The sequence below is a fragment of the Cydia fagiglandana genome, chromosome 7, assembly GCF_963556715.1.
Source record: "Cydia fagiglandana chromosome 7, ilCydFagi1.1, whole genome shotgun sequence".
NCBI lineage: Eukaryota > Metazoa > Arthropoda > Insecta > Lepidoptera > Tortricidae > Cydia > Cydia fagiglandana.
Window position 1 is genome coordinate 4,750,682 of NC_085938.1, and position 27,454 is coordinate 4,778,135.

The following is a 27,454-nucleotide window of genomic DNA, read 5'->3' on the forward strand; positions in this document are numbered from 1 at the left end:
ATCTTTTGTTCCCTTCTCTTTCCTGGCTCAACCCCCTTTTTAAATTAGAATCAGCTTCTCAGGAGCTCGATTCAGACTAGCAATTACAGTTTTGATATCATTTTGATACGAGCTTGAAGATCGCTCATGTTGATTGGTGCATACGATTTTGAACTGGTTTTGACGATCGTCTTGGTGATTGAAACGACTTTCACTTCACCTCGTGTGAAAGTCGTTTCAATCACCAAGATGATCGTCAAAACCAGTTCAAAACTATAACAAATTGTTTAATTAGAATTTGACCTCCAATTTGAGACATTATAAAATCTATGGGCATGTTCACTTAAAAGTGTACCTACCGTTTACTTTTCTTCGAAAATCCTCTAACTTTTGGGTTATTTCTACTCAGAATTACGAAGAGTATCGATTTAAAAAGAAATAAAAGTTTTCCCAATAAAAAGTGACGATTTTGTAAACAAATTTTCACATACATTTTGCGTGGACCATTACAAAAGTGACACCCGAAATTTGTATAAATAAAAAACTGGGGACTCTTTTTTTTCTTTGTCTCGTTACTCGTGCTTCTGAGTCTAAATAACTCAAAAGTTGATGGTTTTTTCTGAAAAACCCCCCTACACAGCAATCGCGCCTAACCTCGGCAAGCGAATTGGAACATGCACCCAGCAAAACGAATTATCCCAGTACCCGCTAGTTTTTGTTGTAACTTCGACGGAATTTCTTAAATCCCAAGTCGGTGAAGAACAGTCTGAGAGGATTTTATTACAATCCGATTGTTTCATATCGATTGCTCAGTGCTTTGCGTCGAGAAAATTGCAATTTGCCAATGCATTGTTCGTAGAATAAAATTATTTCGTAGCTTCTGGCAATATTAAGTTAAATTAAAATACAATTAGGAACAACATTGAAAACTAGCATTTTATAGAAACTTCATATGCATTGAGCTAGAGTTTACTATTTATATCAAGGAATTCAAATATAGTAAAAAAGTTTTAATCATCTTTTCACCGTACTTAAATGTTACATTTATAAATAAATAGCACACATATATTCACATTGTCAATATTAAATTACACAAAATACATAATTATTGGCAAAATGTATTGTCATACACCGTAAACAAATCTGACGCGCCACACACTTATGTATAGGCTGTTATCAGACTGATGTGGCTTATCACGTCGCTGCGGTGTGCGAGAGGGACATTACTACATTATGCATAGCGCTGTCGCGCTCACACACCGGAGAGGCGTAGATCCGCATCAACACTATAACCACGTTAGGCAGAAAGATCAAAAGAGTCGAATGCCTTGTACCGGACGTAAACCCGACGTAGGCACTGCCGGTGCATGGTGTAGATGGCCTCTAAGTACTGATGATGACCTGTACCTGTTCTTATACGTAGTCATATTTGTTTCGTTTATTGTTACAATCTAATACAGTAGGTTGTGTGTCCCACGCCACACTGGACAGATGCCATTATTTAAAAAGAAACTGAACTGAACACCCGTTGAGTCAGGTTTTGCGTTTTCATTATTCTACATTCTGTGATTGATTATACCTAGCTTCACGCAACTACCAAAAAATATTTTATGCTCCTCACGAGTACCTACCATAAGTAACAAGGTGATGATATACCTTGACCGTGCTAAACGCCTCGCGCCCGCTGTTTCACATACGGCAGACATTGGCCTAATGGGATAATCGGGCCCTCACAGCAAGGCTGCGCCCGCACACTCGCGGGGACCGCCGCTGCGCGCGCTAGCCCAATTGCCTCTAATGTACCACTCGGACCCGTATCCGTGCAATCATCTAAGACAAGAGTCCTTTAGTCTCTCCTCGTCTATCTGGCGGGCCGAAACCACAGAACAACAGTGCGCAGGACTGAAACTGGTATGGACTAACCTCAAATAACCGACTTGGTCAAGCCACCATGGCCAAGAAAAAAGATGAACGCCTCCTGAACAATTCCATTCACAGTATATATCTAGATTGATTGAAGTACATCTGATCACGGACAATTGTCAGCATGAATGGAATAAACACCGCCGCGAAGCTAGCGGTGGAAGAGGAAACTCCAAATGAACCTAAAGTGGCAAAGTCAGGTGTGCGGCAAAAGTTAATGCAAATCAGAGCTAATATCACAGTGGAACCTATAATCGCGTGTTATATTATGTCAAATGTGTTCTCCGGACTGGCTGTACAGAATTTAAATTTAGAGAAGGCGTGTCGAGTAAATTTAGGGTATAGTGATGAAGTGTGTTCAGCGCTGAACAAGAGACAAACTGTGAATTATACACTGGAAGAGGCGGAAGTGCAGAAATTGACGGCGTCAGTGCAAGCGTGGAAGAATATCGTACAAACAGCGTTCCCCTGCATACTAGTGCTGTTCGTCGGCTCGTGGAGTGACAAAACAGGGAAGAGGAAGGCGTGCATCCTACTCCCGATAGTGGGGGAAGTCCTGTGCTGCACAAGCTTCATTCTAAACACGTATTTCTTCTACGAGCTGCCTCTGGAGATCACAGCACTCTCTGACCTCTTCCCGTCCCTCACTGGAGGATGGATCACGGTGTGCGTCGGCGTCTTCAGTTACATCGGCGATGTGACCACCAAAGAGATGAGGACATTCAGAGTGGGGGTGGCCAACTTGTGCATGTCGCTAGGAATACCCATAGGCATGTCCCTAAGCGGTATTCTTCTGCAACAGATAGGTTACTACGGTATATTCTTCATATCAAACTGCTTATATTTCACCAGTTTGATTTATGGATATATCAGACTAAAGGATCCAGTAATATCGGACGAAAGACAAAAAGTAAGTGTCACTTTAAAGTTTAATTTACGGAATGGTTTGGTATGAAAGCAATCCCGCATTGTCCTTTTATAATATTACTCGCTCAAAAGCCTTTTGAAGATGCTTTTTACCTTTGCTTTTAAATGCTCTCCTTGAGAACAAATTGCACGTATTCAGTGTTTACAAAAGGTTAGTAAATCAGGTCGGAAATAAAGCGAAACGTAGAGATGCTTTATTCTTCTAGGCTATTGACCTTTTTGTGAGAGAGATTGTAGAATAAAATTGTAAGTCTTCTTTATTACGTCGGCCCATTTTTACACCGAATGAGTTTCCTTAAGAGCCCTTCAACGGGCACACTAGCGCCACAGCTAAATAATCGTGATTATTTAAATTTGACGAAAGATATTGAAAAAAGGGGGCCGCTACGTACTGTATTGTGTATTTAAGTACCTTTTGAATACATCAGACTAGTTTTTATGTTGCTGGATTCGTCAATCTATGCGTCCAAAGTTAAAACGGCCGTTTTTGTTTTGAGTTCCTAGATCGACGAAACCAGCAACATAAAAACTAGTTTGATGTATTCAAAAGGTACTTAAATACACAATAGAGTACGTAGCGGCCCCCTTTTTTCAATATCCTTCGTTAAATTTAAATAATCACGATTATTTAGCTTTGGCGCTAGTGTGCACGTTGAAGGGCTCTTAATAGATAGGTATATATTTGCAGGATAAAGTTATCTTTTTATGATAATTTTGACTCGAAATAGAGGCCGAAGGAGTACCTACCTATTGAAACATAATTCCGCACGAATGCGTGGTCCACGTGGTTATATTTAGTCCTCTCATGGGTACACCCACGTGGGTAGCTTGTAGCACTTCAGAAACATGTTTAGATGGATATAACCTCGTATCACAATAATAATATATTACCTCACATACAGTCCTTATTTAAATAAGAATCAGTATCTCTTCGTACAAAATACGTTCATATATCTATAATTAAACACATCAAATAATACTTATTTAGCAATATTTTACAATTGGGGCACATAGGTACGCAATGTGTTGATTGATGACAATGCAATAATATGTTAACGTGAAACTGTTGTAATTATGCAGTCGGAAGGTCCAAAAGAACTCCTCAATGGAAAAATTCTGAGTTAAGACGAAACAGGAGCTGAGTTTTAAATATTTTAGGTAAATATACCCATCTCGCTAACGGAAGCGGCACCTAAAAGTAGTGCGATAAGGACAAGGCGAAAAATCCTGCGTAAAAATCTCAAAAATCGAGGTTTCGTACACCTCTGTTTCCTCCTCCAAAACTTAACCAATCGTAACCAAATTTGGAAATCTAAATGATTATAAAATTATCTGTGTCAGACCGTTTTGCTTTTTTGGCTAATTGATATCAGTTTTGAATGCCACGCCTCTCATTGCGGCATAGTCAATTAGGCCATTTTGGCCATTTATGAAGGGCTCTAGCGCCTTAAAAAACAAAAAAAGCAAAACGGTCCGACACAGATATTGACAATATTAATCTGTGTTGAAAAAATCATTGCTCTAGCTTCAAAAACCTCGGAGGAAAACGAGGAGTACGTTTGTATGGAGAAATGACCACTCCTGTTGACTTATAAGACTCATTAGAAAGAGTACCTATTAGGTAGACGTGCAAAAGATGGTGATGGAAGCCCAGTAAGCAAAAAAAGTGTGTGTATTTTTTTGTATTTTACTATTAGGTAGGTCTTGTTTCTCATATATATTCTCCAGTTTGTCCTAACTTAACACAATGACGACTAGATTACCGCTATACTTTTTCGTTTCTTATTCTAGACTACTTTTCTGCTTTTCAGCTCACGTAACCTAATAGATTTATTTCGGTCACTATACGATAAAGCGTACGTTAAGCCTGTCCGTCAGTTAGTCCTACGGCTAAGTGGTAAATTGCGCGCGTACAAAGGGGAACTCACACTTTCGCGACGCACACTATTGGAAGTGGTAAATATGGATTTTTCCGCATCAAACCAGTTTCAGTTCAAAATGTCATATTTCATCAAAATTACATTCGTTGAGAGCTATGAAGCCAGATGTAAATGATGTCAAATATTTTTATATATGTACCTAAGTACTAAGTGAAAAAACTAGCTAATAAGTAAGAAGCGGTGGTAATTCTGTGATTTAAGCAATTGTTTTTATTAGTAATAGAATAATACATAATATCCTTTGAAATATCTAATGTCATGCGGTAACCTCAATATTATAATATGACCGCGTTTCCAAATATATTTTTCAACCGTTCTAATGCATTTAATTTACAGTCACAATAACTTTTGATCTGACGACGTAATTTAAGTTACATTTTAAATATTAAGTAGGTACCTATAGCAAAAAAGTCTAGTGTATTTTCAGCAATTCCGCCCACAGTTAGGCAATGAAAGTGCGTAATACATCCTTCTTACCTACGTTACGACCTACGCGTGTAAATTACAATGTCCGAGCCTCTCCTTTTGCGATTGCCGCATTGTGTTGGCGACATAAATTGTGGATCATTGTCGGATTGCGCGCCATACGCGATCTGCCACTTTGCTACTTCGTAGATGTACATCGGAATAGACGGTGCATATCATGTCATGGTCAGTCAGCACTACAGCTAAGTCTAAGTTGGGATAAGTTTTCAAAGACTGAAACTACCGGGAAATTTTAAATACTTTTATTATTTTTTGTAAAATTTGTCAAAATTTCTTAGAATTTCTTTAAGTTTGCCGACTTTCTACAAAGTGCACTTCTGAATACGCATCCATATAAAACAACTCGTCACTAAACAAAAATAGAAGTAACATCTAGTTTGTTTTTAAAAGTATCTGCCACATTGTTTTACATATAGAGACGGATTTTTAAAAGCTATTGAAAAATGGTAGTAGTTTTGACGCCCCCCCCCCCCCCCATAAATATTGCGGACTGTACCATCATCGTTAAATTGATGTACCAATGTACCATTCAAATGGATTTCAATCATACACAAATACGATTTAAAACTAATGTAATTCAAGTTTTAATGCTCTTTAAAATACTTTCTTATTAGCTGGTTTGTACAGCAGTTTGTCTATTTACATAGCACTTTCGCGATCGTCAAACAATATAAAAATTTAGACCCGAGAACGTTTATACATATTTACACACACCATTCAGTATCATCGCTTTTCCTCAACCACGCATAAAACAAAAATTATGGACAGGCATTCAGATTATAAAACTCTGTTATTGATTTATTGATGTGACATTACTCTTTATGGATCACGCTCGCGCTCGTACCAAATTACATATAAGGGTATATGAGGGATTTGTTTTCATGATATTATTATATGTCTGTGATAAGAACCACACACAGTATCTAGTAAGTAGAGGGTTTAGAAGGACGGACCAGAATATCTATAAACAGAATAGTGTATATAATGTAGCAAACAATAGAAAATTGATAAAAGATTTTGCTTTATATCAAGACGTACGAGGAATAAAACGTATAAGTAGTTTATCCCTACTCCCTACTAATCCCTACTTATAACATTATAAATGCGAATCTAACTCTGTCTGTCTGTCTGTTACCTCTTCACGCTTAAACCGCTGAACAGATTTAGATGGAATTTGAAGTTTTGAATGAAAAAACATAAACATAAAGACAGAAAAGACCCAAAGGGATACAAAATAACTCAAATAAGGTTTAGCTCTAAGTATTATATAGTATAGATTTGTTGGTGCAGTGGGCAATATCTGTATGAGTCTGGAGTCAGTATCGCAAAATAAATCTTGACAGCTCAAACCAGGATTATTGCTACACGAAACAGCGCCATCAGACTTAAAATGCAATAATTCCAGAAGGCGACGGAAGTTCTGCAATTTTACCCATTTTTAGGGTTCCGTACCCAAAGGGTAAAACGGGACCCTATTACTAAGACTTCGCTGTCCGTCCGTCCGTCCGTCCGTCCGTCCGTCCATCCGTCCGTCCGTCCGTCCGTCCGTCCGTCCGTCCGTCCGTCTGTCACCAGGCTGTATCTCACGAACCGTGATAGACAGTTGAAATTTTCACAGATGATGTATTTCTGTTGCCGCTATAACAACAAATACTAAAAACAGAATAAAATAAAGATTTAAGTGGGGCTCCCATACAACAAACGTGATTTTTGACCAAAGTTAAGCAACGTCGGGCGTGGTCAGTACTTGGATGGGTGACCGTTTTTTTTTTGCATTTTTTTCCGTTTTTTTTTGCATTATGGTACGGAACCCTTCGTGCGCGAGTCCGACTCGTACTTGCCCGGTTTTTTTTTCAAACCTCATATGAATCGGGCCTCACATACCTATTATATTTTCAATCGACCCAATTTGTACAAGACCCCTTAATATAAATGTATCGTTACATGAAAAGAGCAAATTTTTCCATCTATATCAAATATATTGGTCTGTTTTCTAGGAAACGCCAGTCGGCTGCCGCGGCTGGGTGTGTTCCTTCTTCGACGCGCGTCATGTGCGCGAGACGCTCACCGTGGCGTTTAGGAGCGGGTCGCGGCGGCGGCGTCTGCGGGTGTCACTGCTTATTGTGGTCGTGTGCGTCATATTTGGACCACTTCACGGTAAGTATGATTTAACACTATGGTCACAAATAGTAAACTAAAGAATTACATAGACCCTTGCCGTAGCATGCACGATTATCGCGCAGTAGTGCTTATGGTGATCGAGTGCGTCATATTTGGACCACTTCACGGCAAATATAGAAACCTAAGTGGGCCTACATCATTACCATGATGTAGCGTTCTACTTACTGTAAGAACCTTCAGACTGTTAAATTTAGTCAGCACCAGCAGCCAGTGATATATTTATTCGCAAACAAAGCCAATATTTGTTTTTAAGTACTTGTCATTTACAACCATCGAAAAACATTTTGGTTATTGATTGGTGTCTATTTGAGTTGAGATGTTCTTCCTGCAGGTGAAATGAACGTGCTGTACCTGTTTATGAGGTATCGGTTCAACTGGGACGAGGTGCAGTTCAGCATGTTCTGCACGTATAGCATCATAACCAACTTAGTAGGTAAGTTGGACGATTAACTCCCAAATCCCCAATTTAAATTTTCGCACCGAAAAGTAAGCGAAGTTCAAGAAAATTTTAACATCTTCAAAATGTGTATTTCTTGTGCCGATGCATATTTTCTGTCGATTTTTAAACCGACAATAATATACCGTGGCTTTTCAATTTGATAAAGCAGAGATGCTCTCCCCATAGACTTTCGTACATTGATCCGCCTGTTGCTATCACTATTGCACGCGATGAATTATATTGCTGTCCCACCCATGATGCCGGTTGTAAGCAATGTCACTGCGAGTCTTCAAGCTTGACACCAATATATACACCACCAATACGCGTGCAATAGAGATAGCAACAGGCGGGCATGCATGTACAGTCGACGTCAAAGATATGTTTACACTTTTGCACCTTACTCCTTTGTAATAAGGCGAAAAATGTAAACATATCTTTGACAATCGTAGGTATTCTCAAGTCCTCCTCCGATCTTCCTGTCCCTTTGTCGCTGCCAGTCGGATGGCCTACTTTAACCTCATCTCATGAGACATAACCCGGTGACATTAGCACTGTATGTACTCGTATAAAGCCCAAACTCTATGTATTATATTTATGATTTGGTTGCGGTTTTAAATGAGATTTTTTTGCAATTAGTACCTAATAACAATGTAAATATTTGTGTTTCAGGCACGCTGTTCTCGATCAGCATATTCAGCGACTTCCTGAAGCTGGATGACACGGTGGTGGGCATCATCTCCTGCGCCAGCAAGATCCTCGCTTCCTTCATCTTCGCCTTCGCCACCACCACCACGGAGATATATCTGGGTAAGTGGCGAATATGCAGCGACTTCCTGAACCTGGACGACACGGTGGTGGGCATCATCTCCTGCGCCAGCAAAATCCTCGCCTCCTTCATCTTCGCCTTCGCCACCACCACCACGGAGATATATCTGGGTAAGTTGCGAATATTCAGCGACTTCCTGAAGCTGGACGACACGGTGGTGGGCATCATCTCCTGCGCCAGCAAGATCCTCGCCTCCTTCATCTTCGCCTTCGCCACCACCACCACGGAGATATATTTGGGTAAGTTGCATAACATATGCCATTGGTAAGTTGGCGCGACGTTCATAACGTAAGTCGTGGTTTCTGTTGGATAGTCTACGGACTTGAGAGATGTTCATAACACCAAACAAAAACATACGGCTTGATTCGGAAAATGAATTAGATTTCTACTAGACTTCAACAAGTTACGATATGGATAATTTAAAGATTTGTAAGATAGATATGTCAAATTTGACGTTTCCGCGATTCTGGAGGTCCTCTTGAACGATTTCAACAAGTTATGACTTAGATATCCAAGTCACATCTAGTCGATATCTAATGTAGATCTAGTTGATCTCTAAATCGTCTCTAGATCTTGTGATCATCTCGAAATCCGAATAGGCCTGATAATGTTGATGATAAACTTTATCTTTTAAGACTGTAGCAGCATATTCAATTACACTCTATTAATCTAATACCTTTAAACGAGCAATTCTTGTAGATATATTTATTTATATACATATACCGGGTGTGGCCTGTAACACGAGCAAATAATTAAAACATAAATTGTACTCCTCGAACGATGACACTTTTGTTCAACAACTTTAAAAAATGATGAAGTATTTAGAGTCCCTATTTTTCATACAAAATAAATATTATCTTCAATGGACGCCATCGCCACGCCATATCATTGTGATTGACGTTGCTTGTCACGCCTTAAACATAACAAAATTCGCAATACATTGCGTCTTAGAATAAACTTTAAAGTGCAATAAAAATCAAACCACAATTTATTTTTAAAAGTTGCTGAACAAATGTTGGTCAGTATGAGGAGTACAGCCTACAGTTTAATTTATTGCTCGTATTACAGGCCGCAGGCTGTATACTTATTTCGGGAATCTCGGAAACGGCTCTAACGATTTCAATGAAATTTGCTATATTAGGGTTTTTGGCGAAAAATCGATCTAGCTAGGTCTTATCTCTGGGAAAAAGCGCATTTTTGAGGTTTTATATGTTTTCCGAGCAAAGCTTGGTCTCCCAGATATTAAGCATAATATGATCCCGACTCGATAGAATGAGGTCAATTCTATTTTATCGATTTGCTATGGTTTAAAACTGGTTTTGATACGACCACATAGCACATTAATATACCTACCGGATGAGGTCAGAGCCAAATAAAATTACATAATCGTAATTTCCAATCGTTCCGCATGATGAATTCTATTTAGGCAAAATTTCAAACAATTTTAGTTATTAGGTACTAAAATTCCTTTGAGAATAACCTATATTTAACTACGAAATATCACTCATGTATAATGTATTGTTTAGACAGGCCTATCAGTAATTCAGGATATCATTACATTTTTATTGTATCTCATTGTAATATAAACTCTATACACTATTAAATAAGTTCTCGTTTCCCTTTTAAATAATGTGTTATATATACGAAGTTGGCGGATCAGAAGCTTATAGGATTGGAATCTCTCGAAATCAGCGGAGAGGTTTAAACATTCTTCATTTGTTTCAGTTAAAAGCCGTATTCTATTTAAATTCTGACAGTTGTTCGTCGTAGCAAATTTTCTATTATTTTAGTTGGACAATTTAAATAATAAACGTCAAATTGTTAGATTAGGTATATAAAATACCTCGTGTCATAACACAAGCCTCTTGTATTCTGGTAGGAGAAAAAAGAGTACTGATATTTACATACACTTTTCGTTCCGCCGTCTGTTCCGTTGCGTTTAGTCATAGTAGGTGCTTATAAAAATACAATAATACAATTATCGCTTACTTTGACTAGAACGGTTGTTTTAATACCTTTAGTTTCTTTGTTATAAATTTATAATACCTGCTTATAATCTTATGATAATTACAAAATATTACAGTACTAGCTGTGCCCGCGGCTCCGCCCGCGTGGAATTAGGTTTGTGTCAGTAAGTTGCTAAATATATAAAAAATAGTAAATTACATTACGCTGTATTTTCTTATTCAAATAATTATAACATTAATAATTTCCTGCATGATAATTTCTTAAAATAATTTCTCTAATCTTATTGTTTCATACTCTTTAGAGCGCGATTTGTAGTACCTAGTAAGCACGTGCTTGTTTTGCTTATTCGTTAATCCGGCACTGGCCCGAAGGTTTGACTATGAGGGCGCCTTCGGCGCCCGGCTTTGGTAAGCGTACAGCGTGTCACGTACATCGGGCTAAGGTTAAGGCATTCAGAAGTAGATTAGATTAGATTAGATTAATTTATTTCTTATTGAAAATTACATGATATTTAACAATGTCATAAATGTCATAATGTTTCCAAATAACATGAATTCACAAAAAGATCGTCAGATTGTAAACAATAATAATACATTAAAATAATTAAAAAATAAGTAAAAAATATAAAACAATCAAATAATCATAACAACAATTAAAAGTAATAGTCAAATACAGTAAAATAAAATATCAGAGAGCGTAATAAACATACTAAATACAATGTCAAATAGTTACCTATGTATGTCAAAATAAAGCGGTCAAAATGTATATAATGCTAGGGCACCCTAGTTAATATAATGTCAGAATAACTAATAATATTGCAAAGTCAAATTAAAATAAAATTCCAAACAAACAGCTAAAAACAATAAGAAATAAAAACAATAAAACATAAAATATAACAATGTCAGATTAAATTATAATAGAAAAATATTTACATTTTAATCGCGTTTCATGTCAGTGTATTCTTTAACAGAATACAGCGATTTTGTGATTAGTTAAAATATTCAAAATATGTCACTTAATACACACAAAATAATTTAAAATAAACAAAAAATAAACAGAGCAATTCAAATTTGCTGCTTGCGGATGGCAGTGGCGCCATCTATGTCTCTAGTTAAGGTGTAATAAAGAAACTCAGATAAATAAATATATACATACCTACATACAAACACGATCGCTAAAAACACAATACACTCTCTCTCTTTTTTTTGGGTAGTCGTGAAAAAGATGGCACTGTGCAATGAGGGGTAATTAATTTACTGTCGTTTAATTTTGTTGTCTAAATAAAAATAAATTATTAAATCGACATAATTATTCAATTGAATTTGTTGATGTCCGTACCTTCTCATCTAAACTTAGAGTTAATTTGGCAAAAACCTTCCTCGGTGGCTATTGATGTCACTACATATTAATTTCAGTGCCATCTGTTAGTTTACCAGGGTACTCAATAGTGGTAGCACATATTTGAAAAGAGTTTGCCCCTCCTTCCTAAGTAGCGCCATAAGATTCAGGGGCAAACTTAAATCAAGCGAGTGTTGTGGCTACCCCCCCTTTTAAGGGTTGAATTTTTATAGCCTATAACCTGGCCGGAGATTGTCTCGACAGATTAGTATAGTTTGCATCAAAATCCGTTCAGCCGTTTTCACGTGATGCGCGTTCAAATAAACAGACAAACAGATAAACAGAAAAACAGATAAACAGACAAAAATTCTAAAAACTGTTGGAACGTGTTCTGTTATCGATTCTAAGTATCCCCAGCCAACTTTTTTTCAAATATCTTCCATGTACAGACTTTCGACCCTCTACAGCTTTATTATATGTATAGAAGATAGATAGATAGATATAGATAGATAGATTATAACCAATATGGCTGTGCAGAGGGGGAACGCGGCCAGCGTCCTGGGAACAATGCCTCAGGCTAATTTAGGGCTACATTTATGATTTATTTATTTTGTTATTTAATATCTGTTTTAAAGACGCCTGTACCTAATATAAACCGACCTTATAATAAATATAAATTAATAAATTAATAAATATTATAGGACATTTTTTATACAAATTGACTAAGCCCCACGGTAAGCTCAAGAAGGCTTGTGTTGTGGGTATTCAGACAACGATATAAATACTTAAATACATAGAAAACAACCATGACTCAGGAACAAATAATGCCCTTACCAGGATTCGAATCCTGGACCATCGGCTTCATAGGCAGGGTCACTACCCACTAGTCTAGACCGGTCGTCAATATTTATTTAGGTACTTACTATTTACCAATTTATATAATTTTATTGGTGTGTTCACGTCTTCAACCATATCTATCAACACCGAACGTTGACACGATACGTAGTTGAAGTGTTTACAATCGGCTTTGTCTCGACAATACACGTGTTACACATTCCATTGTTGAGTTAAACAATATGGGATTATCCGCTTAATAATGCCTGTAATGTTCACTCATATAAATAAAGGATGACTCACGCTAGACCGGGCCGAGCCCGGGCCCAGGCGTCCAACATATGTAATTTTCTATGACGGCTGATCGGTGATCACGTGGTACTTTCCATAGAAAACAAAGCGCTGGAAGCTGCGAGCCGGGCCCCGGCCTGGCCTAGCGTGAGTCATCCTTGATGCTTGTAATGTTCGCTGATATAAATAAAGCATGCCCTTCACGGGATGGCAATGAATTAATTCTTGATAAAAATCTAATTTTAAGTAAGTCTATAATTAGAATTTTGTTTAGAATTATCAGATGTGTGATTCATAATTCTTCTCGTGGTCTACAATCCTGCACTAAGTACAAGTTTCTGTTTGACCCAATGGTTGACTGGTAGAGAATGCCTCAAGGCATTTTGTTATCGTGCAATTATTTTCAAGGTGAGAGACTGTTGTTGGTGCACACGAAATATTTTTACCGTATTGATCGCTTTAGTCGCTTTTTAGCCAATTTTCTATGAAGAATTTGTGATCACACCAGTGATAGTTTTTAGGTAACATTGCTATAATTTTGTCTACTCTTACGTGACTACGAAAAAGACTACGTTAGGTTGGGTCTTTTCAATTAATTATATTCCCTCAGACAGATACATTTAAATACGTATTTGTTACAGCTCCACTGGTTGAGATCTTCAACGGAACATCCTTCATCGCCATGCGGTCCATAGCCTCCAAACTGGTTACCAGTGAAGAATTAGGTATAAATAGTTAAGAATATTGTTTATCTCGTAGCCTGAATCAAACTATGTACTATTATATTATTATCGACAAGCGAATCTAACTAGCCCAAACTTAAAAGATTGCGTTATTTTATCACAGAGTTCGTATAGCCAACTACTACTTAACTATGCCAAATTTCAACCCAATCAAACATCGGAAACTGATTAAAATCTTTTTTCCATGATTTGCTTGTAAAAAAACGACAAAAGGCTATACATACTCACATTATTCACAAATAAATGCTTGAGCTCGGAGCCCGACGGTAGCATGCCCGGAAGGCTGGCAGGGTTGCCGCACTAGATGGCAACCCCTATGCGCTTGGCAAGAAATTAGCCAACCCTCTGGTCACTGATAGCATCTAAACTAATAATGGGAGCTCCAGGTCGCCAGGGCCCGAGTTTTTCCACCCAAAACGGATGAATGATACAGATTCGACAGCTGTATAATTTGCACCGCTTGAGGTGTTCGACCGTTTCGGCAGCAACTCCGGCCCTACTTCTTTTTCTTCCTAGCTTTAGACTCGGTTTACTACTACAGTTTGTGAGAGCCTGGGGTCTGCTGGGCAACTAATTAAGAAGTATTATATTTTTAAGAAATAGTCACCTAGGTCAAGTGTAATTTGCAGGTAAAGTGAACTCGCTATTCGGCCTGGCGGAAGCCATGATGCCCCTAGTGTACGGGCCTCTGTACTCCAGGGTCTACATGGCGACACTCAGCTTCCTGCCGGGGGCGGTCTTCCTGCTCGGAGCGGCCATGACGGTTCCTGCTGTGGCTATATTTGGGCAAGTTATTTAAATTTATTAACCAGTAATTTGTCTCGACTAGAGATACATTGATCCCTCCTCTTAGACCTCCTTTACCTCGAGATTAATTTTTTTCATGAACCAACGTATAATTGTGAACGTGTGTGTGTAACTGTGTATGTATGTAAGTCATTCCAGGAAATTCTCATTAGCAAAAACATTAGTATGAGCGCTCAAAGACACCTATATATCATGCAATTGCTTTAGTCTGCAGTGCTCTGTAAGGGAGCTAATTAGTAGGGTAACGTCGACTATGCACGTACGTATCGTAAAACTATCTATTTTTGCCCTTGATGGTGAATTTGCACATTGAAAAAATCATATTTCCTTTTTTTTAGCCAAACACCTAATAAACAACTACAAAGTCCTGTTTTGTATAAAATTCATTCACTGTCGTCGGAGTTTGGTCGGAGTCGGTCCTTAACTAATTTATTTTTGTTCCAGCTGGATGTATTTTGAGCAGAAAGAGGACAATCGTCTCGCGGCCGCCGAAAATGCCAATAAAGAAGTCTAGATTCTAGACTTAAATGAATTCTACAACTAAAATTTGTCCATTGTCAAAACAGTGCAATTTAATCGAAATAATTCTGACATGCTGCTTTTTTAAATAATGCAGTATTAGCACATCTTGCTAGACATCATACCTACAAAGAAGGGTATAGCAATTTTATATTTTTGGTTTTGTGCGCCTGTTTGTTTATATGTTTAAATGAGAGATATTTAATAAAAATACTTAGTTAACGATTCCTTCAGATTTTAATTAAATTTACCATCTGCATCACTTTCGTATCCACACTCTAGTCAAGAGCAATAAAAACTCTTTAATTGTTAAATTAATTTAATGAAGTCGGACCCACGACATTTTTTAGAAAATCTTTTGGTACGTCGTCGGTTAATAATGTTAATAAATTAAATTGATGTTACAAAACGAATCGATTAACACCTGATTTATCAAAATCGTCATCAAAAACGTCTTACTGTAGTCGAGAAAACCATAAAATTTTATGAAGTAATGTTTTTCCTCTCTAGATGTGAATTACCTATCAATCTTTCAACAATAGCTGCACTCATACCTATTGTATAACTCGGCGCCATCGAATATTAACCATCAATATTATCATTATCACATACTTGGATTCAATACGAGTTAGTTTATTCTCGATCCCAGTCGCTCTAATGTTTGTGAACGCATTACTGTGATATGGCTACATACTGCGGCACAGTTTAAATATTTACACACAAATATTTAACCTACTTAAGTGTTGAAGTCCAAATAATATTTAAACATTGACCAGAAGGGGATTTCAACCCGCAACTTTGGTTTCGCAAATATATTTATATGCTATTATCAACCGATTTCGATTCGAATGCTCTTATCTATTGAGCTTCCACTATTGCCATCCTTTGATAACATTGTACCTAAAATTGTATTAAAAATACATTATTTTTACCAAACTAACTTTAATAACAGTAAACTTATAAAATATGTACAAGAGTTTCACACTATATTCTGTGTCGAGATAACTGTGGAGCATTAAACATAAGATACGTAGGATACAGATCTGATACAAAGAAGCATATTTAAAATTAGACATATTGTTGTGTCTTTATTTGTTCACCTTCTGTTATAACTTTTTTTTTGAAAAATTTAACACGATAAAGTTCCCGTTGTTACAAAAAAATCTTTGCAATTATAGGTACTTTACTTAATTGAAGTCCGATAAACAGTCGTGCTTAGAAATACCAGTATACTGTCATACTTAAGCTGTGATTGTTTGCTTACTAAGAGTCAAACAATAGTGCATACAGCGACGGACCGGCCACATAACATAACATTCAACATCAGTCTCTGTCTATTGAGTGGTGCGGGTGTATATACTAGGATGTGAATTATCGTTAGACTAATCGGCAAATAGTGCAAGAATAATCTATTATTTAATCTTTCTGAGCTATCGAATTGGATTAGCACTATGGAGACTAAAACGCAAGATGACACGACAGAAGAATCGCCTTTGAAAAAGGATGTCAAACAGATAGAACAAATGACTGTGATAGAAAAATTTAAATACATCAAATCGAACATTACTGTGGAACCTGTGTTAGCTATGTTTGTTATGCCAAGCGTTCTTGCCATCTTGGCCACGCAGAATCTGAACCTGGACAAGGCTTGTCGAGTGAACCTGGGTTTTGGGGATGAAGTGTGCACCGCGCTGAGATTAAGAAAGCGAGCGAATCATACGAACGAAGAAGACGAAGTACAGAAGTTAATAGCATCTGTACAAGGATGGAAATCCGTTATCCAAACAGCTGTCCCGACGATCCTGATGCTTTTCGTCGGGGCGTGGAGTGACAAGACTGGTAGAAGGAAGATCTGCATGCTCATGCCTATCATTGGAGAATTCCTGACCTGTGTCCTTAACATGATAAACACGTACTTTTTCTACGAAGTCAGCGTAGAATGGACGGTAGCTATGGAAGTTTTTTTCCCGGCCCTTACGGGTGGCTGGTATACAATGTTCCTGGCCACTTTCAGCTATCTAGGTGATATAACTTCGAAAGAAACTAGAACTTTCCGAATGGGCATTTTGAGTTTGTGTATGACCGTTGGTTTCCCTATTGGGATGGGTTTGAGTGGAGTCTTATTGAGGCGTTTGGGGTATTACGGAGTGTTCAGTATATCGGCGAGCCTGCAGTGCGTCAACTTCTTCTACGTTTATTTCTTTTTACAAGATCACACGTGGCTTGAGACCAGGGAAAAGGTGAGTAGTACCTACTGCTTTGCTACTTTACTGAGACGGTTCAGGAAATAGTTTGTAGGTAGGTCTTATTATAAGACTAAACTAACTTTTAGTTTAAATCTATTGTAACGTATTTAAATATTAACTAAGTACTCAACATATCAATCGCAGTCTTACACTGTCAGTAAACAACCATCATAAACGACAGTTTTTATATTTTCATTTTTATGAATCATTTGTTAGAAAAATAACAGGTACCTACTTAGGTATATTTAGTAAGCCTTACAACTTAATACGCCTGTTATTTCTAATACATGACACGACATTTAAAACTTTGAGGATAGGTAGTTAGGTATTTAGATTGAAGATAAATTGATAACTATTAACTAACTCCTCAAGTGGACGTCGTTGGTCGCGGGCGGCTGGCAGTCGCCCGCAGCAGACGGCGGCTTTTAAAGCAAACCCTATAGTTTTATATCCCCCCGTATCATGTACAGAGCGGCTACCGCGAAAACCGAAATTCGCAAATTGCGGGGATCTTTCTCTTTTACTCTAATGAAGGCGTAATTAGAGGACAGAGAAAAATCTCCGGAATTTTCGAACTTCCATTTTCGCGGTTATAGCCCAGATCCTATTTCATTTTATGTCAAGGTCCAATCTCCGGGTTGCACCGCCTTATTGCTGGATTTTTTCGACTTCGCGAGTCTAAAAGAAACACTTGGCATAGTGTTTAAAAAAGGAGACAACAACAGGAGATTGCGGATCTGTCTCATTCTTACTGTCGTCTGTCTTACGTTTGGACCTATGTGGGGTAAGTTTTTGTGAGATGGAAATAGATTAGATTGGTAAAACAAAATCTATTTCTGAACAGTTAACAAAAAGATAATATAGCTATAATTAAGATTGAATAAGTGCTCATCATTTTTAAATTTAATTCGCATTTGTAGTATTAAGAAACAATTTAGGATTTAAAAAGAATCCCAAGATTAACACACATTTAAAACACTTATTAAGTTTGCATCTTCTACCGACTTTTTCTACCTTATATCGTTTGCCCCTAACGTGACTTACGTGCCTCGTATGTTTAACCACTTTTTAGGTATGTTATAAGGAAAATGATTATCTTAACAAAACTTCACAACTTCGCGTGAAAAACGGGTAATGACAGCAAACTGGATATGATTCATCAATACTTATGATACTAACAGAAAAGGCGGCGCAAATATGCTGTCCTCTCGGTGAGGGATACATATTTGCGCCATTTGGCGTAGAGACTCTGGGACCGTGGGGGCCTAGCGCAAAAGCCTTATTTAAGGAAATGTCCCAGCGTCTCATCGACACCACAGGTGACCAGAGGGCTGGCAGCTACCTCGGCCAGAGAATAAGCCTGGCCATCCAAAAATAAAACACTGCCAGCCTCCTGGGCACCATAACAAACGAAGGTGACCTGGGGAGCATTTTTACCTATAAGCTAATTTAAGATCTGTTAAATTTTAGTTTTAATTTTAATGTTGTTTTTATTATTATTTTGTTAGTTATTGGTAAATAAACTTCGCAGTATACTTAAGTTACATAGGATAATAAAGTTTGTCAAAGGACTGTCTCATTCAAATATCGGTTTGATGTCAGGCGCACGTTCCAATTGGACTGCTAGCTGGTGGTGACCGTACTGATTGACAGAGTCACGTGTTCTGTTGTTTGTTTACTTCTTCTTCTTCTTCTTCCTCGCGTTATCCCGGCATTTCGCCACGGCTCATGAGAGCCTGGGGTCCGCTTGTCAACTAATCCCATGATTTGACGTAGGCAACTAGTTTTTACGAAAGCGACTGCCATCTGACCTTCCAACCCAGAGGGTAAACTAGGCCTTATTGGGACTAGTCCGGTTTCCTCACGATGTTTTCCTTCACCGAAAAGCGACTGGTAAATATCAAATGATAATTCGTACATAAGTTCCGAAAAACTCATTGGTACGAGCCGGGGTTTGAACCCGCGACCTCCAGATTGCAAGTCGCACGCTCTCACCGCTAGGCCACCAGCGCTTCATTGTTTACATTATTTTAATATCAGAACGGACTATTATTTAGTCGCATATCACTAAACTTAACGAATGTCAAATATGTATTTTATTGTGGTCGCTTATCTTCGACGTTCTAAAGTATTTGTTATGAAATACTTAGTTTATTTCGTGCAATCCAAGCATGAATAGTATATTACCTCAATTTACATGTTGATGCAAAACAGCATAAATATTTGCCTAAAGTGTATTCGGGTAATTCCAACTAAAGTGTCATTCTATGGAACTTGCTAACTATGTAAACGTCGGCTAATTCCGAAAATCACCCATAATCTCTACATAAGTGTCAATTTTTCGAAGTAGGTACCTACCCGACGTTCTTAACTTTTCGGATTGATCTTTACATTGAATGAATTTGCACGCCGCTCTGATGTGCGAGCGGAACATCACTATTATATGTGCATACCGCTCTCTCGCTTACACACCGAGGCGGCGCGAGGATCCGCCTTAGTATGATAACCATGCATGTCTTTAAATGCTCGTTATATTATACGTCAACAATTAAGTACCTTAGCACTTAGATAATAACTAGAAAGCAAACATTGCGTAATTTTCATACAGTTTTCCTCAATAATATCTTAGGGCACAGAATAAAATAAATAATAGTACTAAGTACAGAAGACTCACTCTCTAACAAAACGTGTTTGTTACGACCAGCACAGATATGGCCGCTAGGTGGCGACAGCGCCACGCGCGGCTTATGGCAAACCCCAAAATTGGGGCCGAACGGATGTACTTTTAGCTACCTGTAGCAAAGCGACGAAATCGCGGAGTGAGACACGCCTGCTTAGGGTCCGATTCGGATTTTGAAATAGATATCTTTTAGACATCACCAAGATACGATAACGATATGTTTAAGATCTAACCTGTCAAATTTGACATTTGCGCGATTCTGGAAATACTCTTGAACGATTTCCACAGGATATGACTTAGAGATCCAATTCACATCTAATAGATATCTTACTCTATCTAACGTAAAAGTGACATTGGTTGGCCGAATTGCGCTGCAACTACCTAGAATGGATCTAGTACGTGTGTCGTCTCTTGTGAATATCTTGAAGTTCGAATACGGCAGATTGCATCTTAACCTATTACATAGAATTGTGTACAACATGACACCCTGTAGGGCTTTAGTAATTGACTATGGTAACATTCCATTTCTAACCGCAGCTGCATTACTGTCAATTTTACTATGGAAATTGACAATGACAGCGACGCGTTCAGTACCGGTAGTGCAGCTGCGGTTAGAAATGGAACACAATCTACCTAACCTAGGGATACGACATTCACTAGAATACTAATTATGTACTAGCAGCTTACTATTTATGATGTTAATGTGTAGGTACTAAATATAGTTCCTAGAAACCAGGAATACCTACTATTGGTGTTCCCCACGTTCCTGCTTTCTAGGTAAATGTTTGTAAATTTCAACCTGTAGGTACTTTACAAACAAAACGTATCGCTCGTTTAGGGTAAAAGTGGGATAGATGCCCCACTTTTTAAAATTACTTGTTATCTCTTAGTGCAAAAAGCAAGATGCCTTATTTGTGAAACGCGTAGGTACTTAGGTTTTTTTATCTTTAATTTTATGAAAGGAATAAACAATATCTTTGATATTTCCAGAGTATTGGCGATTATTGCGGATCTCTAAATTTTGAGACAACTATCCCCTATATTTGATAAATGTAAATTACATTTAAGATAAATGCCGCGGCGAGAAAGAGGATATTTATCCCGCAAACACTTTGATCGCACCTAGCCGTCCCATGCAATTGCACAGAGATATGCAACACGGTCAACATAGTTGTAGTTACAGAGTCTGTCGATAGATAAATAAAATAACATTAATTTCATTCCCGAAACTAAAGTAATTGCAATCAAGGCAACTATACCCCCGGGGCATCTATCCCACTTTTACCTTAATAGTATCAGGATTATATGAAATAATAGACGAGTCCTGACACAAACACGTAATTACGGCCGGATGCTGCGCTCACGTCAATTTTGATTCATCAAAATTCATATCCATATAGACAGTGAACATTGCTTGTACGAGCGGACCGAGTATGTTCTTGGCGGACCAGCATATACTCGTATACCTCTGTATCCTTGATCTGTAAGTGGATTATGTCACTAGTTTGTAATAATTGGTAATTTCGAATTCAATCCGAGTATTTCCTTACGTTTATAAATGAGCAACTTGTAACTTCGTATGTACATTATTCATTATTAAGTAACTAGGACCTAGGAGTATATTTATCGTCACCTAATGTCAAAAAAAGTATTGTATTTTTTCAATATGGGTTGCAAAGTGCGCGAGCCAAATGTGAACTTTCATGGCATGATAATTTCATACTATTTGACAGCTATTACCTGACACATTAGTAACAGTTCCCATATCCGCTATGGTGGCGCCATAGTTATGCACGTAGCGAATACCCAAAAGCGTTTAGATACTATACTGGTGATAACAACTGTACCTATTTATAATTGTTCCGCCTTCTTTCAGGGGAGCTTAGCGTGATGTACATATTTATGCGGTACCGTTTCAACTGGGATGAAGTCAGATTCAGCATCTATTCCACCTATAACTTCGTCGCTCATTCTGCGGGTAAGAGAGAAGTATTTTTCTCCAAAAGTACATTACTTACCTATTGGGAAGAATCATTTCTACAACTGTTTCTAAGTGAAGAAACGTACGTAACGTTCCTCGAGTTCCTCGACCAACCAACGGATTGACAGCTGACGTTCACAAGTCATCATGGTATATTTCTTTCGACTAATTTCCGAAATATTTGAAACTTTCACACACAAAAGTTTTAATTGGTCAGGGGTGTAAAACCAGTCCAATTAATCTGATTAAGTCAAAGTAGGCACATTTTACGGTACTGTAGAGTAAGACTATAAAGGCTGTTTTCAGGAACACTGTTCTCCATCAGCGTGTTCAGCCGGAGGCTTCACGCCGACGACGCCATGCTGGGGATCATATCCACCTCCAGCAAGATCCTCGGAGCCCTGCTCATGGCGTTCGCTAGGAACGATTATGAAGTGTATTTATGTAAGTGTTCTGGAACGCTGTTCTCCATCAGCGTGTTCAGCCGGAGGCTTCACGCTGACGACGCCATGCTGGGGATCATATCCACCTCCAGCAAGATCCTCGGAGCCCTGCTCATGGCGTTCGCTAGGAACGATTATGAAGTGTATTTATGTAAGTGTTCAGGAACGCTGTTCTCCATCAGCGTGTTCAGCCGGAGGCTTCACGCTGACGACGCCATGCTGGGGATCATATCCACCTCCAGCAAGATCCTCGGAGCCCTGCTCATGGCGTTCGCTAGGAACGATTATGAAGTGTATTTATGTAAGTGTTCAGGAACGCTGTTCTCCATCAGCGTGTTCAGCCGGAGGCTTCACGCCGACGATGCCATGCTGGAGATCATATCCACCTCCAGCAAAATCCTCGGAGCCCTGCTCATGGCGTTCGCTAGGAACGATTACGAAGTGTATCTATGTAAAATTATTTCAGCGAATGTTACGCCTAATTTATTTTTCCAAAATTATCACAGAATGTTTAGCTCTAAACCAACGTTTATCAAATAGTACTTTAAAAAAAAATTGAAATGTATCTGTGTTACTCATCATCTTCTTCAGCGTACGTTCCAAAGTCGTTCGACATCACGTTTAGCGCCCAGCTCAAAAAAATGTTTTTTTTTATCAGTTTTAAAGGATATTTATGTATCTAGGTCCCCTCGTTGAGATCTTGAATGGAACATCAGCCATCGCTCTGAAGTCCATAGCCTCCAAGCTGGTTTCGTATAAAGAATTAGGTAAGTTAACATCTGAAAATCCCCTTCTAATTGACTACGACGCAAAGGCCTAATGTGTTTACTGTTTAACTTATTAAGTGATTATTGTTACTTGGAGAGGTTCTGGGGGAAGATTTGGAAGAAGAGTCAATTTCTAACCGAATAGCAGCAGAAAACTCCAATCCAAGCATAACTCACTCCATTGATCTTTGAGCAAGGTCTTGGTCTCTTTTCACACTATACGCATACTCTACTTTTGGAGAAGGAGTACCGTTGCAGGGGTTGTTTCTCATCGTGACAGAGATCTTGTTTAAAGAGCAAAAGAGGGATTATGCTTCGAGGTTTCTCCAATTTTGGACTACGAGTAAAAGATGACTCACGCAGAACGATCCGGGTACGACCTCGGCGTCCGACACTTCGTATTCTGTAGAAAACATTACGTGATCACCGATCACCATTCATAGAAAAAGAAGTGTGAGTCATCCTTTACTCTAACCGTGGCTCTTGTGTTACAGGCAAGGTGTTCTCACTGTTCGGTGTGGCCGAGACACTGATGCCTCTTATCTTCGCGCCGCTGTATACCCGAGTATACATCCTAACGCTGCACGCGCTGCCGGGCGCCTTCATGCTACTCAGTGTTGCAGCCACGATTCCTGCCTTGGGAATATTCGGGTAAGACGTTCGCCGATGTGCCATAATTTAAAAGTAATGAATACACATCGGTAACTCGTGGCACTTAGGTAGCACTTGACAATTTCTAACAGACTAGTGATGTGACAATGTTCTTCCTATACGAGTCGAGAAAAAGAAACCACTAAAAACAGGAATTTTAATCATTTAATATATAACATTCTATTGAAACGGGATATTAAGTTAGGATTTTATAACCTTTTAAAAATTATATTTGGTACATATTAAGTAGGATGTCGTGACCTGACCGAAGTGGCCGTGGTCGTGAAATTTAAAACAACAATATGCTACCTCCTCGCAATCTAAAAGTTAAAACCATTGTTTATAAAAAGTAAGTAGGTTCAGTTACCTGTTAGTAAATTCTGGACTTCTGAATTTGTAACGGCAACAAACGGCAATGTCGATTTTTTTTTTAGATGGTTCTACAATCGGCACAAAAAAGACTTGAAGAACAAAAGATTAGATGGCCCCGTGACTCCGCCTGCACCTGGCGACGTTGGTATAGTTCCCGCCTAAACTCTCACGTGGGATTTCTCCGGAAATATCCCCGTTCATATCTGTTATTATGAATTCCCATAATTGGGAGAAGTCGAATAAATTTTACCCCAAAATAAAGTTTGAAATGCTTGTATTCTCTGATAGTCTCTTGACTCTCTTAGTTTAAAAATAGTTTCAGTACCACCAGTACTTACCTGTTTTATATGCCGTCATTTTTGTAAGATAAATAATTTGATATTTTAATGCCTACTTTGTTTTATTTTTTCATCGAGAACATCGCGTTGAATCATCACGATGAATTTATCGCGATGAATTTTTCACAAAATTGAAATGCATTGAAGCTAGTCAAATTTGCCTCCACTGCAGTTTTAACTTTACTGGTTTTATCTGGAAACCATCGATTAGTTTAAAGCACGTAACACATTAATTACCGTTAGTAAAGTCATCCAACCATCACATGTCCGAGTGGCCAGGATGCTCAATATTGTGGCTCTATTGTCCAGATGTTAAAGTGCATTTTGCGATACTCTTGGATCTTCCAAATAACCCTACTTTACCTATTTTACATCAATTATCCTTGAGGTCAATTGAAACTTACATTTTGACATGAAAATATTACCTAAATGATGCCATTTTGTTTTTAGCCGCGCATTTCGGTCGCCCCAACGCATGAACGGGACAAGTTCAAAAGCGAAATACATGCGCGAATGATAATTCAATGAACTCATTTAGATATCACTTTGATGTCAAAATGTACGTTCAAATTGGCCTCCTTGTTTGAGTTATGTAAGTACGAGTAGTAGGAAGTAGTAGAGTTTCTAGCCGCGTGTATCAAAATCAACGGATGAATATGAACCCAACACGTAGGTATACGAATTGGACAACGGAGCGTAACAATTTAACATAATTGTATTGCCTATGTGTAGTGCATACTAAACCCACTAAACCTAATAATATCCATGACAATTAGTCCTTAACCAAATCAAGTAACTGGCATATAGGTAATCGCATGACATCGCGACACTAAATGTAGGTAATAACATTATAGCTGGATTGCGCATTCCCGGCATTTCGATAAACTCGTCAATCGCCATAGTTTTACCTTACCTAACCTTTAATTTACCTTTTTTATAGATTATATAAACCCACTCTGTTTAGTCAAAAAAACAGTTGTTAAGGTGGTTCAACTATTTTTTTGTTGCTTTATGAAGGCTCATTTAGACAGCGAACTCGCATGCGAGTTTACGAGTTACAATGCAAACAATTGAGGTACATCCTATTCAGCCGACTGATCAAATATCGTAATGTAATAAAACTCGCAAGCGAATTCTCGCATCTCTCTCTGCAAGAACTCGCATGTGAGTTTCATTACATTGCGGTTTTTGATCGGTCGGTTGAATTGAATTGAACGTAACCAACAGTCCGCAATGTAACTAAAATCGCATGCGAGTTCACGCGCGGTCTAAATCGGCCCTTAATGTCGAAACAACAGTAACACAATATATTCTAATAACAAGGCAATCAACGAAGTACAGGTGATACTTAGTTAATTGCCTATAATGGGATTATAATATAACTCCCTAGTTACCTACCACAAGCAAGATCTACCACAAGGTATTGGTATACTATGGTTTTAAAAGTGACTCAGGAGACTCAACGAGTGGTAATAAAAAGTTTTTTTAGCAAGATTATATACTCGGGAAAACCCTCTTTGTCAGTAGAAAAAGGCGCGAAATTCAAATTTTCTATAGGAGGAAAACCCTTGGACGGTTTTTTTAAATTTATAAAATTATACATATATAAGTGCCCAAAAAGGAAGTACACAGAGATCTTCTGGACTTACTTAAGCTAAGAGAAAACGTAGCCCATTGGGTGAATAATTAAGATATTAATCTTTAAATTTGTAAAATGAGTTGTAATAAGTTGCTATACGACTAAATAAATACATATTAGTAGCTACATACCACAGCACGTTATTGTAGCCAATAAATTATCATTAAAATACTTGACTTCCCGACATTCGGTAAGAGTAATGCTGTAATTTAAAACAGATTAGCGACAAATATGGCGGAGATGGACGGATGAGGAATGTGCGTTAATTAACTCTAAGACAATCGCGTATGGAATAAATTGCTTGTTACTCTGTACTCTTGCTACAACAAAAGCTATGCCAGTGGGGAGACACTCCTGACTTCTGGCAAACACGGCTCCATTCGGCCCAGCATTGCTCCAAGCAATGAGGGTTTCCGCGATCGAGATTTTCACTAGATGGCAGCACCGTGTCGAGAGCTAGACCTAGACGCAAAGGGACGTCAAGTTCTGTCAACCGTAATAATGAGGGTTTCCGCGATCGAGTTTTTCGAGATGGCAGCACCGTGACGAGAGGTTTTTTTAACAGCTACTTTCATAATCCACCAATCATGTTTAACCATGTTTTTTTTATTGATGCTGCTGCACGGTGTTGCCATCTCGAAAAACTCGATCGCGGAAACCCTCATTATTAGGGTTGACAGAACTTGACGTCCCTTTGCGTGCACGATAATAACTTGAAGTTTGACAGCCCTAAATAGCCGAAAGGGATAGTGCCATAAGTTAGAAAGGGATATCATGATTCGACCCTGAATCACTGTCAAACTTCGGTTTTGTAGGAAGTGTCCTTTCGTATAAATGGGGCTGCTTGGAGGAGATTTAGAAAGGCGTTTGCCCAACAGTGGGCGCATACTTTCTGAGGAAGAAGGAGGAGAAGTGAATGAGACATTCAAAACTTGCTAGCTTCCACTGGCCTACATACATCCCGACCCCAAATGAGTAACTTCCAAAAACTGTAAGACAAACGGCACGCGTGCAAGTGAGAGTAACGCCCTGATTTGCCTAAATCTAAATAACGAGCGAGTTGTGCCATTAGGGATTCCGTGTTTTGTCGACTCGGAATTAATGCCCCAAGTTTTTGAACTGCAGAACTGTACAGC

General features: G+C 38.4%; 2 protein-coding genes across 3 annotated transcripts; both read left to right on the forward strand.

The window, feature by feature from the left end:
* Positions 1-1,718: 1,718 nt before the first annotated feature.
* LOC134665715 (proton-coupled folate transporter-like) lies at positions 1,719-15,428 on the forward strand. The gene is made up of 7 exons (XM_063522683.1): positions 1,719-2,812; positions 7,253-7,412; positions 7,768-7,869; positions 8,545-8,682; positions 13,774-13,857; positions 14,505-14,661; positions 15,127-15,428. The coding sequence occupies exons 1-7, from the start codon at positions 2,027-2,029 to the stop codon at positions 15,194-15,196; spliced, it is 1,497 nt and encodes a 498-aa protein (XP_063378753.1). The 5' UTR covers positions 1,719-2,026; the 3' UTR covers positions 15,197-15,428.
* Positions 15,429-16,495: 1,067 nt separating this feature from the next.
* On the forward strand, positions 16,496-24,564 carry LOC134665700 (lysosomal proton-coupled steroid conjugate and bile acid symporter SLC46A3-like). Of its 2 annotated transcripts, none has more exons than XM_063522659.1 (7): positions 16,496-17,441; positions 18,072-18,231; positions 22,004-22,105; positions 22,715-22,852; positions 23,235-23,318; positions 23,813-23,969; positions 24,404-24,564. In XM_063522659.1, exons 1-7 carry the CDS (start codon positions 16,653-16,655, stop codon positions 24,501-24,503), a joined length of 1,530 nt encoding a protein of 509 aa, XP_063378729.1. In that variant the 5' UTR covers positions 16,496-16,652; the 3' UTR covers positions 24,504-24,564. The 2 variants fall into 2 exon arrangements, with proteins under 2 accessions (XP_063378729.1, XP_063378728.1); XM_063522658.1 differs by lacking the exon at positions 22,715-22,852 and adding an exon at positions 22,865-23,002.
* The last annotated feature ends 2,890 nt before the right edge of the window (positions 24,565-27,454 follow it).

Coding starts and splice junctions, on each gene's coding strand:
- LOC134665700 (XM_063522659.1), top strand. CDS start 16,653: ATGGAGACTAAAACGCAAGATGACACGACAGAAGAATCGCCTTTGAAA. Junction 17,442..18,071: donor GGCTTGAGACCAGGGAAAAG/GTGAGTAGTACC, acceptor TTTTATGTCAAG/GTCCAATCTCCGGGTTGCAC. Junction 18,232..22,003: donor TACGTTTGGACCTATGTGGG/GTAAGTTTTTGT, acceptor GCCTTCTTTCAG/GGGAGCTTAGCGTGATGTAC.
- LOC134665715 (XM_063522683.1), top strand. CDS start 2,027: ATGAATGGAATAAACACCGCCGCGAAGCTAGCGGTGGAAGAGGAAACT. Junction 2,813..7,252: donor TATCGGACGAAAGACAAAAA/GTAAGTGTCACT, acceptor TCTGTTTTCTAG/GAAACGCCAGTCGGCTGCCG. Junction 14,662..15,126: donor CCTGCTGTGGCTATATTTGG/GCAAGTTATTTA, acceptor TTTTTGTTCCAG/CTGGATGTATTTTGAGCAGA.